Genomic DNA, 16,289 nt, shown 5'->3' with positions numbered 1-16,289 from the left:
AAGCGGATCTGCTGGAACACTATTTTTCACTAATCCTCCAATATGATAGTTGGATTGGGGAACGGGGATCCATACTCTTTTATGTTTTGTTGCGTGACATGTGGGTAATATTTTTTCATATATAAAAATGATCATACATTTGTTCCAGCGAAATGAGAAAAAGGGGGAATAAGACACGATCAATATTATTCAAACATAGGACATCCATGCATGTGTGTGTTGAGAGTTTTATTCAAGCGTATATGAGATCAGAAATAACCCTCCAAAACTAATGAGAGAACATGCTAACGTCAAAGTGGTTTCTTTTTAAAAGACTCGGATACAAATTTGGGGTACCAATATTTGAGGGAAAAACATTTCTACTAATATTTGAAGAAATAGTCATAATCCAAAATAATAAAAATAGGATGTTTAAACATGGAAGATGAAAGTACAAGATCGGTTAAAATGTTTAAAGTTTTGAAAAGAAGTTTTAACGATAGGCTTTGTCACAAGTCTCCAACCCTATTTCCCAACATAGCAAGATTGAACAGCTCTAGGTCCCGAAACCCTATTCCTCCTTGACTTTCCCAACATATGCGCTCCCTAGGTCCTGAAACCCTATTCCTCCTTGTCTTTCCCAACATATGCGCTCCCTGCTATGAGCGAAGCTACCCCACCACTAGTTTGATATGGAACTTCTTAGTTTTATGCAAATCTCTACCAGAAGCTTGAAACTTGAAACAACTCATTAGGTGCGTAGGTACATCTTCGGCAATAGATTTAGGGCCTGTTTAGCATGGCTCCACTCCAGAACTCCAGCAACTCCACCAAAAAATCCAGCCAAACACCTCAACTCCAAAACTCCATGGAGCAACCAACTTCATGGAGCTGTAGTGCAAATGGAGGTGGAGTTTTGGAGCACCTCTTTTGCTGCTCCAAAACTCTCTATTTCGAACCTCCTCGTGGAGTTGGTAGGTAATTACCCACCAATGCCACCGGTTACACAAAAAACGATTCATTCTATTTCCCCACCCCTGTCGCCTACCGCCTCCCCGCCGCCTGTTGCCGCCCCGCCTGCCGCCTCCCCGCCGCCTGTCGCCGCCCCGCCGCCGTCACCGGCCCCGTGGCCGCCTCCCCGCCGCCCGTCGCCGTCATCGGCCCCGTGGCCGCCTCCCCGCCGCCCGGGGCGGCCGTCGCCGCCTCGCCGCCCGTCACCGAGCCCCGCCTGCCGCCTCCCCACCGCCCGTCGCCGCCCCGCCCCCGTCGCCGTCCTGGCCCCGTGGCCACCCAGCCCGCCGCCGGCCGGCCCCGTCGTCGCTCCGCCCCGCCGCCTGTCGCCGCTCCACCCCGCCGCCCGTCGCCGCCGTTGCCAAGCCCCGCCCGTCGCCGCCTTGCCCCCGTTGTCGCCCCGCCCTCATCGCCGCCGTCGCTGGCCCCGTGGCCGCCTCCCCGCCGCCTGTCGCCGCCCCGTCCCACCGCCCGTCGCCGCCCTGCCCCCGTCGCCGCCGTCACCGAGCCCCACCTGCCGCTTCCTCGCCACCCGTCGCCGCCGAATCAGGCGGAATCCGAGGGGAAGGGGGAGTAATGGGGTCGCCGGGGGCCGGGAGCAGCGGCGGCGACCACGAGTGCTCCTTCAAGATCCTCCTCATCGGGGACTCGGGCGTCGGCAGGAGCAGCCTCCTCGTCAGCTTCGTCGCCGCCTCCCAGCTCGACGATGACATCGCCCCGACAATCGTAGCAGTGGTACGGCACTAAGATTTCCGGGCGAACGAAGCTAGCTACCTGCGGAGGCAGGAATCAAGGCGGCGTCCGTGCGTGATGCGTCAGTCTCTCTCTCACCGAGTAGAACGTGGCAGGAGAAGAAGATGGGATAGAGAGGATGACAAGAGGGGCCTGAATTGGGGGCAATAATGGCAATCCACACTGAAATCGATCTTTTTTGGAGTTGAGAGCACCCATCTAGCCAAACACCCCATTTTTGTTCTGGAGTTCTAGAGTGGAGCTGGCTCCACCTGAAGTTCTGGAGTGGAGCAGCTCTACTCGGAGTTGGAGCCATACCAAACAGGACCTTAATAAGGAATTTGCGACAAGCACAACTCACCTCTTTGCCACTCCATCCTCTAAGGCTCTCATACCAATCCAACTATCATATTAGGAGAGTTTCAACTATCATATTAGAAGTTCCAACTCCCCCTCTATTTGGGTTGAGTTGGTGTGGATTATTGGTTTGTTCCAATAATTATTAGAAAAATGCATATGTAAAACAGATCCGCTGGAATACTATTTTTGCACTAATCCTCCAATATAATAGACGGATTGGGGAAGGGGTTCCATACTCTTTTATGTTTTGTTGCGATTACACGTGGCATGTGGGTAACGTTTTTTCATACATAAAAATGATCATATATTTGTTCCAGCCGAAATGAGAAAAAGGGGGAATAAGACACGATCAATATTATTCAATCATAGGTCATCCATTCATGTGTGTGTTGAGAGTTTTATTCAATCGTCTCACTTAGACCCACCTCTATGGTGAGATCAGAAATAACACGCCAAAAATAAGGAGAGAACATGCTAAGTGGTTTCTTTTTACAAGACTCAGATATAATTTTTGAGATACCAATATTTGGGGGGAAAATATTTCTAATAATATTTGAAGAAATATTCATAATCCAAAATAATAACAATAGGGTGTTTTGACATGAAAGTTGAAAGTACAAGGTCAGTTAATATGTTTAAAGTTTCGAAAGAAGTTTTAACAATAGGCTTTGTCACGAGTCTCCAACCCTCTTTTCCCAACATAGCAAGATTAAATAGCCGTAGGTCCCGAAACTCTATCTGGCTTTCCAATCTCTACTGGAAGTTTGAAATAATTCATACAGTTAAAATGTTTAAAGTTTCGAAAAGAAGTTTTAACAATAGGCTTTGTCACAAGTCTCCAACCCTGTTTTCCCAACATAGCAAGATTGAACAGCCGTAGATCCCAAAATCTTCTTTGACTTTCCCAACATATGTCTTCCTATTTTTCCCATTTTTGATACGGAACTTCTCATTTTCATGCAAATCTCTACTGGAATCTTGAAACAATTCATTGGGTACGTAGGTACATCTTCGGCAACATATTTAATAAGGAATTTACGACAAGCATAACTCGCCTCTTTGCCACTCTATCCTCTAAGGCTCTAACCAAACCTTTGATCTGAGTACACATAGCCTCACTTATTGACCTACTAAGGTCATCAGGCAAACCCAAATATTTTTCAGCAAGAGCTTTATTGTGAATATTCAACCATGCACACTTCATTCTTCATATCATCAGTGCAATATTGCTGAAGGAAACAACAGATTTCTTCCTATTAACCATTTATCCTAATCCCCATTGATATGTATAAAAAGCCAAAAATATGCTCTAGTCTTTCAGCCCCTCTGTGCGAGAAAACAGTACACTTATATCCGCATAAAGAAGATGTGAAATAATCCAACGGAAAGAGACACGGAGAAACTGACACGCAGGTTGGGATTAGTTCTTTTTGCCCATTGAGTGGATGATAATTACAAGCGATTGCCACACCCACTGTGGGCCACCCCAGTGCCTGGCCGATGCGGTAATTCCTTCCAGCTCGGCGACGCGCTCGTCGGCGGCGGGCTCCGCCGAGAGGACGCCGGCGGTCTCCCATTTCACCCCAGTTCCATCACCAGGCACGCCCGCGCCCCCGATCTCCTCGCCCCTAGCGGCAGCCTCGTCGCCCGCCGCAGGCTCCTGGCCTCGCCCTTCCTTCCCTCTCGTCTAGATCCAGCCCCACTGGGCCGTCGAGGCAGCAGCCCTGTGCTCTCGGATTGCCTAGGTCCGGCGCACGTGACCCAGCTCGCCGGCGAGTTGGCTGCTGGGCACCTCCGCACCCGCGATTCCGTATTCCGGCGGCCTGCGGCGACGACCACGGTCGGACTGGAGTTCCCTCCTCACCCGCCGATCTGGAGGTATTTCCCTAATTTCTGGAGTTCTGTTATGTGGGTGATGCCATGTCGATATATGTGATCTGTGAGCACTAGTGTTGGCATACGTTTATTATGTTCCGGTTTGGGAATGCTGTAATTGGCTAGTAGCATCAGGGAAATAAGATGGCTATGTCAAATGCCAATGCTCATAGTAGTACCAAAAAATCCTAATTGCTCGTATGATTCGTGATATTTCCAAATGATAATAATTATTTCCCGTTCTGCAAATAGGTAGTTTAGGATGTGGTTACTTTTCCTGTCATTAAATGTTTACTGCTTGCGCTAGATTAGATCGTACTAGTACTAAAAGCAATAGAGACCACATATGAATGTAGAAGAATGCAAGTGCAGACATGTTGAATCACATAGAAGAAACTAGGAAAAAACAAGAAAAAGAGCAGAAGTCTTCAAACATTCAGAGGAGGCTCTGCTCTTCCAGCCTGTGCAATAAAACGCCATGTTGTCAAACAGGCTGGCTTGAGTCCTCGGAAAAGATAGGAAGCCCGTTAGAACCTTCTTCTGGAGAAGCCTCAAACAATCAGAAATAAACCCTTTTAGAAAATAACTCGTTGAATTGAGTTTACTAAAAATGGTTAGGCTTTTTCTTTTTAGGTCACGATTGAAACTAAACATTTTGCTAGCAAAACAATAGATAGAAAGAGAGGATAGGGTGAAAATTGTTTTTAACCTTACTAGCAACTCTAATTTGCTTTTGGATGATTTAATCCTCAATTCCTCATCATGAGGTGGTGACTACCTATACTCTACTGGAACAAAGACGCCTAGCTTTTTTGTTGGCACTGTGAACTATTACCCTATTATACTGATTTATAGGTTTGATTTATGGTGCATTACCTGGCTTTATTTAGTGTCATGTTCAATGCATCTCATTTAATGTAATTATGTTGCATCATTCTGTCATCAATTGTTTTGGTTTCAGTTTTCCAACACAATGGACGGAACAAAGCATAGGATTTTGATGGTGTCCGACTTTTTCTTCCCAAACTTCGGTGGAGTGGAAAGCCATATCTACTACCTATCACAATGTCTGCTTAAGCTTGGCCATAAGGTCCTATTTCCTTCATGAAGTCTATACTTCTCTCTTCGCTTATCCATTCTTTAGGATATTATAGATATGCTCTTGAATCAGCCAGTTTTATCAGGTTTTTTTACCCTGATTTGCATTATACTAGATTTTTAGGGTGCTACATATATGTTGTGTTGCTACCAAAATGGATTACATGGACATGCTTAGGAGATATTACCTAATATATACATATTTAGAATAAATGTAAAATACATTAACTAAGGGTACTAAATTTTTAAGCAAATTATTGAATGAAGTTTCATCTGTGATTGCCTAGGTTGTCGTCATGACGCATGCGTATGGAAACCGATCTGGAGTACGATATGTCACAAATGGTTTAAAGGTTTATTATGTACCATGGAGGCCATTCCTCATGCAGAATACACTGCCTACATTATTTTTGACATTGCCAATTGTAAGGACCATTATTATTCGAGAGAAGATTTCTGTTGTGCATGGACATCAGGCCTTCTCAACCCTGTGTCATGAAGCATTGATGCATGCTAGAACAATGGGGTACAAAGTTGTCTTCACAGATCACTCACTTTATGGTTTTGCTGATGCTGGAAGCATTCACATGAATAAGGTGCTGCAGTTTACTCTTGCAGATATTGATCAGGCTATATGTGTTTCTCATACAAGCAAAGAGAATACTGTCTTGAGGTCTGGGATATCTCCCGAGAAGGTTTTCATGGTTCCTAATGCTGTTGATACAGCAATGTTTACTCCCTCGCCCAAGCGCTTAAGTTGTGATGAAATAGTTATTGTTGTGATCAGTAGACTAGTATATAGGAAAGGTGCAGACCTTCTTGTGGAAGTCATTCCAGATGTGTGTCGTCTATTTCCAAAGGTGAGGATGAGCTACATGACTCTTTAAATTAAAATAACCATGTTTTAATTGTGTATGTACAGCCTAAGGAAGAAGCCTTTGTTTATGCAGAGTCCTAATCACTAAATATTTTGATTGTTGCATATGTTTAATTGTGTATGTACGAAATAAGGTAGAAGCCTTTGTTGTGCAGAGTTCTAATCACTAAATATTTTGATTGTTGCACTTGCACATATGAAGCAAAGTGTATGGCAGTGTAGCTATATTGGAGATTAGTGTTTGCTGTTTTTATCTAGTCATCTTGCACCATTGTTTTTTTTCTGTATATACTGTTTTGGAGTTAGTAAGGTGGTTTTATCTTGTCAATTAATGACTGTATGGACTTGTCAGGTTCGCTTTATTATTGGGGGTGATGGACCAAAACGTGTGCGACTTGAAGAGATGAGGGAGAAGTTTTCCCTTCAGGATAGAGTTGAGATGTTAGGAGCTGTGCCTCATGCTCAGGTGCGATCAGTTCTGATATCTGGTCATATTTTTTTAAACAGGTAATTTTCCTAATGTTTTCATAATATCCTAATTCCTACTGAATTCTTGTTTATAGTTTTTCTTGATGGGCAGAGATCTTGATTCATTATGAATTTGGTGTACCTTTTCTGCACTTGCAATAGACATTTTACATTCTTCTATCAGATTATTAAAGTGCTCATATGAACATGTGCTCCATAAACACAAATTTGGAATATGATTTAATGTGGAAAGTAACTTCTCATGAACATTATGATAAATTTTCTTCCAAAGTACTAGGTATATTTTAGGTGGATCAGGGGTTAACTGAAGTACAGTTTTTCTTCCTTCTCATCTTGTGTCTCCTACCTTCTTGTCAATTGGAACATAATGCTACAGAGAAACTAGATGACAGACAAGTTAATTTCTCATGTCACAGATGCAAAGGTGTGACCATTTTATGGATAACCAACAGCAACACTGAAACATATCCTTTTGTTATTTTTAGTTCCCTTACAGAGGCATTTTGCATAGCCATTCTGGAAGCAGCAAGCTGTGGACTGTTGACAGTAAGCACCAGAGTTGGAGGTGTCCCAGAGGTATGCAGCTCAACATGATGAGCTTCAGTTTCTCTTTCAATGAAGACCTCAATATTTGTTAGATGGTTTTCGAGCTTCCTGCAAACCATTCTTTTTTTTTTCAGGTTCTTCCTGATGACATGATAGTACTTGCAGAACCAGCTCCAGAAGATATGGTAAGAGCAGTCAAGAAAGCTATCGACATGCTACCTGGCATAGATCCCCAAGTTATGCATCTTCGGGTGAGCGTCCACACATTGTTTGAACAAATGATTGGATCTGTCTCTTGTGTTTATTTTGCATTAGCTTCTGTTTAGTTGAAGATTGGCATGCAAGTTCTTTGGTCTTTGATCAGTTGCTTCTAATGTGTAACACAGATGAAAAAACTTTATAGTTGGGATGATGTGGCCAAAAGAACAGAGATTGTTTATGATCGTGCAATGCAGTCATCAACAACAAATTTGCTAGACCGCCTTCCCCGGTGAGTATACTATAAGAAACAAAATGTTAATAACTCATACTCTTTCTTCAATAGAATTTGTAAGTGAAACAATGTATGGCAGATATTTCCATTTCATTATTGACTACAGCAATTTTTTTGTTATCATTATCAGCTGTTCATGTGCTGAATGTACTTATACTCTGTGTAGTCAAATCATAGTCAAATTGTGGACAATATTGCTCTTGTTTTTGCACTGACACCCAAATTGGAATAAACTGATTTTATGCCTCTGTGACTGTAGATATCTTACCTGTGGATCTTGGGCTGGGAAACTGTTTTGCATAGTTATGATCATCAATTACCTACTATGGCGCCTTCTAGAATTCCTACAGGTATTTGTGTATCTGTGCTTTTCTTCCCTTTTTTTTTTTTGAGATTTAGTGGAATCTTATAAGACTATTCTCCTCAGCCTGCTGAAGGTATCGAAGAAGTCCCAGATATACGTCCACTGCACTCTCAGTTGGATTCAAGAGATGATTCATGTGAAGCTCAAGAAAAGCAGATTTAGATTTTTGCCAGATTTACAGACAGTTGGTGGTTACTGACATGGTTTCCTCTCCGTGTCAGCATTCATTGTGGATTTCTGGTCCATGTACAGGTATGCCATTTTGATTTTGGTCCTAACCCAGAAGCTTCTTTTGGAAGTTTCCAGCTCCTGTAGTGGTGGTAACTGAAACTGAAACAGTGGACTGCCCCTCATTTGTGGGATTTCTTGTCATGTTGGTTAAAGCGGTCTGTATCATTGCCAGGTCCTCCTTTTTTTTCGAAGTTAGTGGATGGTCCAGGTCCTTATCTCTTGCTGATCTAGCCCTTGTTTACTTCATCCCAACTCCCAACTTTAGCACTATGCAAAAAGAAGATTTCCCATCACATCAAACTTGCGGTACATGCATGGAGTACTAAATGTAGATGAAATTAAAAACTAATTGTATAGTTTTGTTGTACTTTGCGAGACGAATCTTTTGAGCCTAATTAGTTAATGTTTGGACAATAATTCACAAATACAAACGAAACGCTACAGTGTGCTACAGTGCTGGCACAGTAATTTGGCACCTCCCAATTTGGCCAACTAAACAAGGCCCTACTTACAAAGTGCTCACCGTCACTGAAACAAGGGTCTCACTCTTTTGGCATCAGATTGCCGTGTTTTTGCCATCTCTCAGTTTCGATGGTGACTGGTTCCAAGCGCACCCGAAAAGTATAGCGAAATTATTGTGGTGGTGTGTTAAGCCTGGATCGACATGCTGCCTGTAATAATACCTTGTGATAATCCTGTAGCAATCTTTCATATTTGCGGTTCTGACGCAGGACTATGTTTACTACGCGTGCAAGGCACATTTGGTTGCTGTTTGGAGCGCAATTTTTTGACCCTTGTCTATGGGAGGTACTGTTTGGAAGGCATGGTGTTTTCAAGTCACGAACTACAGAATCCCTGTGGTAATATTGTCAAAAACTGTTATGCTGAAAGCAGTACACGAGCTCTCGTATCTTTAGTAATTCTGTGAAATTCTTTGTACGGCATAACGTGAGTTTTATGTTGCCGTGATGTTTTTTTTGTACGGTGTAAGGTGAGGTGGAATATATGCGTGGTGATGTGCCTTTGCGTGGTCTCTTTACACGCGTTGCCAGGTCTCTTTGTACGCGTCTATGCGTTTGTATTCCCTTTTCCGCTCGTACTTTCTGGTGTGTGGTCAGCACGCTTCGGTGCAAACGAGAGGTGCGGCATTTGAAGGCTTTTAGAAAGCGGCTGCAACAACCGCCAAAAGTTTGAGCAAAGTTCATAGAATTTTGCTCCAACATATAATTCAAAAGTTCGATGCTGGATCTGCATAGTTGGAACTTAGCCTACTCTGTTACACACTTTCAGACATAGCAATAATTTCAAGCAGCAAGGAAAATTGTTTTTTACAGAAAACATATCTCGTTTTTCTTTAAAGAATAATACTAGTTTCTCGATGTATACTAAACAAAATAAATTAATTTAATGATTGGTGGTCTTCGAAACTGAGGACGAAACTGAGTACAGAAAATCCTCTGCTCGCTCCCTTTTTCGCAAAGGACGAAACGAACAAACAAGAGTCCTCGTTCCGTGCCACCGTCGCCACGCCTCCCAAAGCGACAGCGAGGCACGCGGCGCGAGGACTCCTCCAAGCAACGAGTCAGAAGCGGCGCTGCAAGGCGGCGGCGGCCGGCGAGAGAGGCGAGGATAAGGAGGAGCGGAGGAAGGGGCATGGCTCGGCGGCCGGCGTCGTGGGAGCAGGGCGGCGACGAGTACGACTACCTCTTCAAGGTGGTGCTCATCGGCGACTCCGGCGTCGGCAAGTCCAACCTGCTCTCCCGCTTCACCAAGAACACCTTCGCCCTCGACTCCAAGTCCACCATCGGCGTCGAGTTCGCCACCCGCACCCTCCAGGTCCGCCGATTTTATTGTTCTACCCCTCTCCCCCTCCCCTCCGCTCCCCTCCCCTGTCTCTCTCTTTGTTCCGGTTCTTGGCTTCAAACACGCTGGACTCTGTACCCGTACTGGAACCGTCTGAGATCGAGCAACTTATTGTAGTGCGTAATTGTTAGGTTTTCGCTCGAATTTTTTGAGGGGGTATATTCCTTGCTTTGGTTCCCTGTTCGAGCGGTTCTTGGCTTCAAACACCCTGGAAATTAACCTTGCGAGAATTTAGAATTTGGTGAAAATATGCGTATGCTGCTGGATTGGGTTTCTTGGCAGCTTTAGAAACCACTAGGAGAAGTCACGTTTCGTGTCCATGGTTGGTTTCGTTGCCTGCAACACATGGTAGTGCTTTCTGAACTTCACTGCAATTGGTGTGCCGTGTGCTGGCCGCCACAAATTACGGCTGCTTGTTTAATTGGGTGGCAGTTATTTCTCCTTTTTCACAGTTCGGCAGTAGCACGTGTCATTTCATTTTTATTTTCGTTTCAGTTTGCTGAATGAATGGTCTAGACTATAGAACAATATAGAAATGCTAGATGGTTGCAAAATAAGGACATTGGAATTGACTGCTTGTAATTTAAGTTGCCAGTGTTAGGTGCCTCATTGCTTGCCACTGTTCGAAAATTGTGCTTTATGTGAGTTAATTGTCGCTTAGGAATAACATCATTGAATAAACAACCATTCTGTTGTTTTTATATCACCCAAGAGCATTACTCTGTCTTGACATAAAGCAGTATGGTGGTTGTTGATTTACAGATCTGAGGTACCTCTTTTTTTTGGCATTTTGTGAACCAATTTACAGTTTGCGTATTAAAATTGTCTTGTAAACTTGTACATTTTGTGCACCCAAGAATGGAGAGATCAATCCAATGTTAATAATTGAAGAAAAGGTGTTGGCAGAAAGGTTGTTTGAACACAGTAGTGTATGAAGCCAAAATCAATGATGACCTCATAACTTATTTGTACCTGTCCTAGCTCAAGCCTCACTTCTGGTCTCAAGATAAGTTCAAAACTTTTGTGATATCTCAATGACATTAAAGAGGTGAAAAACGCTTCACATATGACCAGCTCATGCAACTAGTGATGCTGCTGCCTCTCCTCACTTCCGCAGCTTACACATCTGGCGGTTGGTTGGACAGACCAATCACATGTATAGGAAGGTTGTAAAGAGGTGACTGGTAGCTGTTTCCTTCAGGCCATGGTAGTTGAAAATTCTAAATGAATGATAAATTGAATGAAGTGATTACTGACCAGCGTCTACTTCTTGTCTGAATTACTCCTTATTTTAGACTCATGCGCATAAAACCTTTTTTTGTGGGGTGAGAATCATGCACATCCTTAACCTTCTAACATAGTTTTCCCTTTTTGGTTAACATCTCTCCATCAACACCATTTCAGAAATAATGACTTGTTGTTGTTGGAAAATGTTGCCTCGGACCTGAAATGACATTTGTCTACAAACAAAGAATCACTTTGTTGAAACAACATCTATGTTAGACTAGTGGGGAGCTTATCGCTGAACCATGATTATCGACATTGACCATTGTTTATTGTGTGTGCCCTTGGGGATTGAATTCATTTTTTCTTTTGTTTCATACCAGTTAGGATTCATTTCCTCATATTTCAATGCTCTGCTTCGTATGATAATCTTGTGCATTGTGGAGAAATATACATACATTTGTTTTGATTCCTCAACTCAGAAATTGAGGGAACTTTTTTTTTTCATGTTTGTGAACATGAATTGTTACAGGCGACGAAGAACAAGTGATTTTTTGACTGGTTATTATGTTCAAAGGTTGGGTAGTCAGATCAATGAAACTTGGCCAAATAGCTAGTTTACAATGTATAAATATGCTAGGAAACTTTTCCAACTATGAAATGCTACAAATGCTTTACCACCATTTGGCAGATTGGAATGATGAACTATCCTTCTGCTTGGCAATGCTATAAGCCTAACTTTTAGTAAACTTCATGCACTCTGCTTAAGTTTGTAGCATGAATGCTACTGCTTACACTTCTTATTCATGGTATTAGTATCTGCAGCCATGAGCGGGAAGACAAATCTAGGATGTAATATGACATTTAGGGACTGTTTGGCTGGACCAAATCCCAGCCTGATCCACATGGATGGGCCTGGAAAGTGTGAAATTGGCCAAAATTTCCTGCCCATTCATGTGAATTGGGCCAGGATTTGGCCCAGCCATATAAGCTAAATAAGTAGCAGGAATAAACAAATGATGCGAAGAAAGGTTCTTGTTAATTTTATCATTCAGATAAATTAATCACTATATTATGCAATGCATGTCGCATTTTCCTTGTGGTTAAACTTTGCCCTTTATTAATACAATAATACTTATTTTTCCACTGCTAGGGAAGTTACAAAAGTTTATTTCTCTGATTCAGGTGGAGAATAAGACTATAAAAGCTCAAATATGGGACACTGCTGGCCAGGAGAGATATCGAGCAATTACAAGTGCTTACTATCGTGGAGCTGTAGGGGCATTGCTAGTCTATGATGTCACTAAAGTAATGACATTTGAGAATGTGAAGCGGTGGCTGAAGGAGCTCCGGGATCATGCTGACTCAAACATTGTTGTCATGCTCATTGGTAACAAGATCGACCTTAGGCATCTCCGTTCTGTTGCAGTTGAGGATGCTGCAAGCTTTGCAGAGAGTGAAGGGTTGTTTTTCATCGAGACCTCTGCACTTGATGCAACAAATGTCGAGAAGGCTTTTCAAACTGTGCTAGCTGAGGTCTACCGAGTTATCAGCAAGAAGCCCCTGTCATCTGAGGAGTCTGGATCAGGGTCTGGTAATATCAGAGGGGGACAATCCATTCAAGTGTCAGCCACAAATTCTAGCACCCTTACATCACGGTGCTGCTCTTCTTAGAGGTGCTCATCAGGATCATCTAAACAAACAATTGAGGTCCTCCATTTGAGTCGTAGACTTGTCGAAATATATTACTCTCTGCGTGAGCAATAAGTGTAGATTTTAAGAATGGCAGACTTGAGACACTGACTACTTGACCTGCATAGTCTTTTTACATCAAAAGCTACTGTGGGAGGAAAGGTGTATCGCTCTCTAACTGAGCAAAAAACTCTGTTCCACTCCCAGCAAAGCTCCTTGCTCTTACCTAGTAGCAGGGTAGTATTTATATAATTTGCAGTTGTGGTTTTTGTTGGGTTAACTATTTTATTTGTATTGTTAACCTAGTAAAAATCAACTTCTGCATATACACCTGACGTTAGTAGCTGGTGGTTGTGCTTCCTATCTTGCAATTACTGTTGTGGATGCTGTCCGTCATTTTTCTTCTCCTGAGATTGAAACTGTATGTCAATGGATTGTCCTAGTTTTCAAGGGTCTGATGTATATCTTTGAGAGGTTTAATCAAAATGCAAGTTTCACGTTGGTTTTGTTATGGAGGTCTTGTATAGGGTTCATGAACTCAATGGGAGTTTGGAAAAGAACTCTGTTATCCAAATTTTTCCTATGTTAAAAGGGAAAGTTAGAAAGTTGTAAGTGCCAATACTTTCTGTTACGGGCTCAAGGAGCCCCTGCTGGGCCTGAGCCAGCCAGCAGGCGCGCCAGGGATGTGGCGTCCCTGCCAGCAGGGGCACGCCACCAGCAGGCGCAGGCGCCAGTCAATCGGCCACTGCCGGGCCTACTGGCGTGTATCTTCAGAAAGTTGAGTCCTAATCATATTAGAGATAAGTATCTTGATTGTTTAGGAGATTGAGAGTTTGCTTAAGAAAGGAAGGATCCTATCTTTTCTACAAGGAATCCAATCCGATTCGTTTTAGACTTAAGTAATAGAGTCCCTGTATAATCGAGGGACATGTACTCATTGGAAATCAAGAACATCTCTCTCCCTGCACCTCCCAGCCCCTCACTGTCCTTCCTCTGCGCTAGCCGCACCCCTCACCCAAAAACTTTGAAATACGTATTTATATGTAATTGTTAATTTTTGAGTGGTTAAGGTGCGCCAAAATGCTTCACAACAGAACTGAAGGTAAGTGACAGCCAAGCTTGTGGAAACTCCCATATCCGGAGAGTTTTGTGGATGGCCCCAAAGCCTACATTCCATTTTTGTAACAGTACCTTGAGCCATGGGGCCAGCATGCTTGTGTAAAAAGTAGCATTGCCGTATCGTGTTTTTGTCAGGCATGCACACACGCATGAACTCCTTGAATATCCTTGACATGGAACACTTGTTAATCAGTACTTCCTCCGTTCCAAATTATAGGTCGTTTTGACTTTTCTAGATACATAGATATTATTATGCATCTAGACATAGGGTATATCTAAGTGCATAACAAAGTCTATGAATCTAATAAAGTCAAAACGACCTATAATTTGGGACGGAGGGAGTAATTAGTATGCCCTTCTACAAAAATAAATATTAAGTCCTATAGCGCTTGTCGAAATATGTTGGCCTTTATATTGAAAACTGAGTGTAGGTGAAATTGGCAGAGTTGGGACGCTTACTGCTTGACTTGCAGATAGTCTTATTACATCTATAGCTCCTTGTTCTTCTCGAGTAGTGGTGTAGTATTTATATAGTTTGCAGTTGTGATGAGTTAACTGTTTTAGTAGTATTGTTGACCCTGTAAAAATCAACTTGACTACATATACAACTGAAGACAATAGCTGGTGCTTCTTATTATGTTGCAAATAAATTGTTACTGTTGTTGAGTTTTTCTTTCATTTTTTATTTGGAGATTCAAATTGTATATTGGATGATTTGTTACAAAAGTTACTATAGTGCGCGTCCTCTAGTGGGATGATCATACTTGATTTTATTGAAGTATAAGTATTTTGCATCCACACATGCACAAACCGACGAGAGTTTCATACTAGTTTTGTCCATGTTTCAAAAGGTCTCGTGTACGTTTTTTAAATGTTCATCAAAATTCAAGTTTCAGGATGGTTTAATTAAGGTTTGATGGAGGTCTCGTCTAGAGGTCATGGACCCAACTGGAAGTTAGAACAGGACCTTGTTCTTTAATAATTAGCTCCTGCATTCAAATGTTTATATTTAAAGCTAATTTTGTGGGATTAAGGAGCATCAAAATTGAGGGTCATGAAACATTGTTTGAATTCGATCAGTCTACCCTTTTTACCTTTCAGAAATCTGCAGTACGTGATGTAACTAAGTGGTTGTCCTGTTAGAAAACCGTTGTACCTGGGCTACCCAGATATTGCAGATGTCAGTGGAGATCAGCTCTTTACATAGCGTAAATCATGTATGGTCTAATACTACTGGACACCGATGCACACCTGATCGAAAATTCTAAGCTACATCACTGGAAAACTGTGTGCAATTCTTGGTGTTTGCAGAAGCATGGGGCTTCTCCTCTGACTGCGATGCTCTCATGACTTGTGGCAACTCATTCCTGATGGCTCCGAAGCCTATACATTCCATTTCTTTCGCCTTCAGCAAATTGGCTAGCATACACTCTTAGTATATATCTTACTTTCCATTTGGCATTTTGTTTCTCAGGTCCTATGCACGCCTAGCCCATATCAATTTCTTGAAGCAAAACATCATTTTATAATGAAATCAATATTTTTGATATAAAGTCATGGGTAGGCCCCGAACCCGAAAGACAATATGGTGTCATCATGCTGTCATATACCTTAAACGCCATGGGGCCCCTCATCTGTAATGCAGTGTTGCCATTGATTTTGTCAGGCAGTGAATAATAAGGATGAATATCGTTGGCATGGAGCTGCTGTCAATTAGCAATTAGTATGTTCCTCTCAAGAGGAAATTTTCAGCTCTTATGGTTTTGTGTTTTCCATTTGCTGGACATGCATGCATGTACTGATTATAGTTTTGTCACTCAAAGTATATGCTAATAATCTGTGTTGTCCGTTCTTTACTATGGTTATATGGAAAAGTTAAAACAACTAATGAATAGTCGATTTTGAATGGTCATTTTTAGAGCCTCATTATTATCCAAGGGATATCAAAATTATTTTCTAAAAAATGTCATCGCCATCTACCGTGTCTGTTGAAGAACATTCTAGTTAATGGGAAAGCCTTTTGGCCCTTACAAAATACGAGTGTACTACATATTATTAGTACTACATTTACTACATACATATTTTAGTAATAATATTAACACAAAGAAAAAGATAAATCAATGTCGTTCCATAATCATGACAATGGCGATAGGTCTATGATTATCTTTGTGTTTTATATATGTGGAACCATGTTGACACTATCCATGCTGTCCATGTAGTTTTTCATTCAAAAATGCTCCATTGGAGTTCTAGTTGTATATTGAAGGAATTGCTGCAATACGTACTACGTGGCCTTTTGTTGGATTGTCTATTAATCGATTGGGCCTAACTAGCTA

At 42.2% G+C, this 16,289-nt stretch overlaps 2 protein-coding genes across 3 annotated transcripts; both read left to right on the top strand.

The window, feature by feature from the left end:
- The first annotated feature begins 3,543 nt into the window (after positions 1-3,543).
- Positions 3,544-9,106, top strand: LOC117843832 (phosphatidylinositol N-acetylglucosaminyltransferase subunit A). 2 transcript variants are annotated; one of them, XR_004637839.2, is made up of 10 exons: positions 3,544-3,960; positions 4,919-5,047; positions 5,343-5,915; positions 6,285-6,439; positions 6,907-6,997; positions 7,102-7,218; positions 7,354-7,457; positions 7,720-7,810; positions 7,888-8,076; positions 8,787-9,106. XR_004637839.2 is itself a non-coding variant. In XM_034724550.2 (9 exons), the coding sequence occupies exons 2-9, from the start codon at positions 4,931-4,933 to the stop codon at positions 7,984-7,986; spliced, it is 1,347 nt and encodes a 448-aa protein (XP_034580441.1). In that variant the 5' UTR covers positions 3,544-3,960; positions 4,919-4,930; the 3' UTR covers positions 7,987-8,270. The 2 variants fall into 2 exon arrangements, 1 of the variants encoding a protein (XP_034580441.1); XM_034724550.2 differs by lacking the exon at positions 8,787-9,106 and having other exon boundaries at positions 7,888-8,270.
- Positions 9,107-9,528: 422 nt separating this feature from the next.
- LOC117843833 (ras-related protein RABA2a) lies at positions 9,529-13,345 on the top strand. The gene is made up of 2 exons (XM_034724553.2): positions 9,529-9,891; positions 12,328-13,345. The coding sequence occupies exons 1-2, from the start codon at positions 9,709-9,711 to the stop codon at positions 12,814-12,816; spliced, it is 672 nt and encodes a 223-aa protein (XP_034580444.1). The 5' UTR covers positions 9,529-9,708; the 3' UTR covers positions 12,817-13,345.
- The last annotated feature ends 2,944 nt before the right edge of the window (positions 13,346-16,289 follow it).

Source organism: Setaria viridis, chromosome 2 (genome assembly GCF_005286985.2).
Source record: "Setaria viridis chromosome 2, Setaria_viridis_v4.0, whole genome shotgun sequence".
NCBI lineage: Eukaryota > Viridiplantae > Streptophyta > Magnoliopsida > Poales > Poaceae > Setaria > Setaria viridis.
Note: the sequence above shows the minus strand (reverse complement) of the source record. Positions and strands in the feature narration are given on the sequence as shown.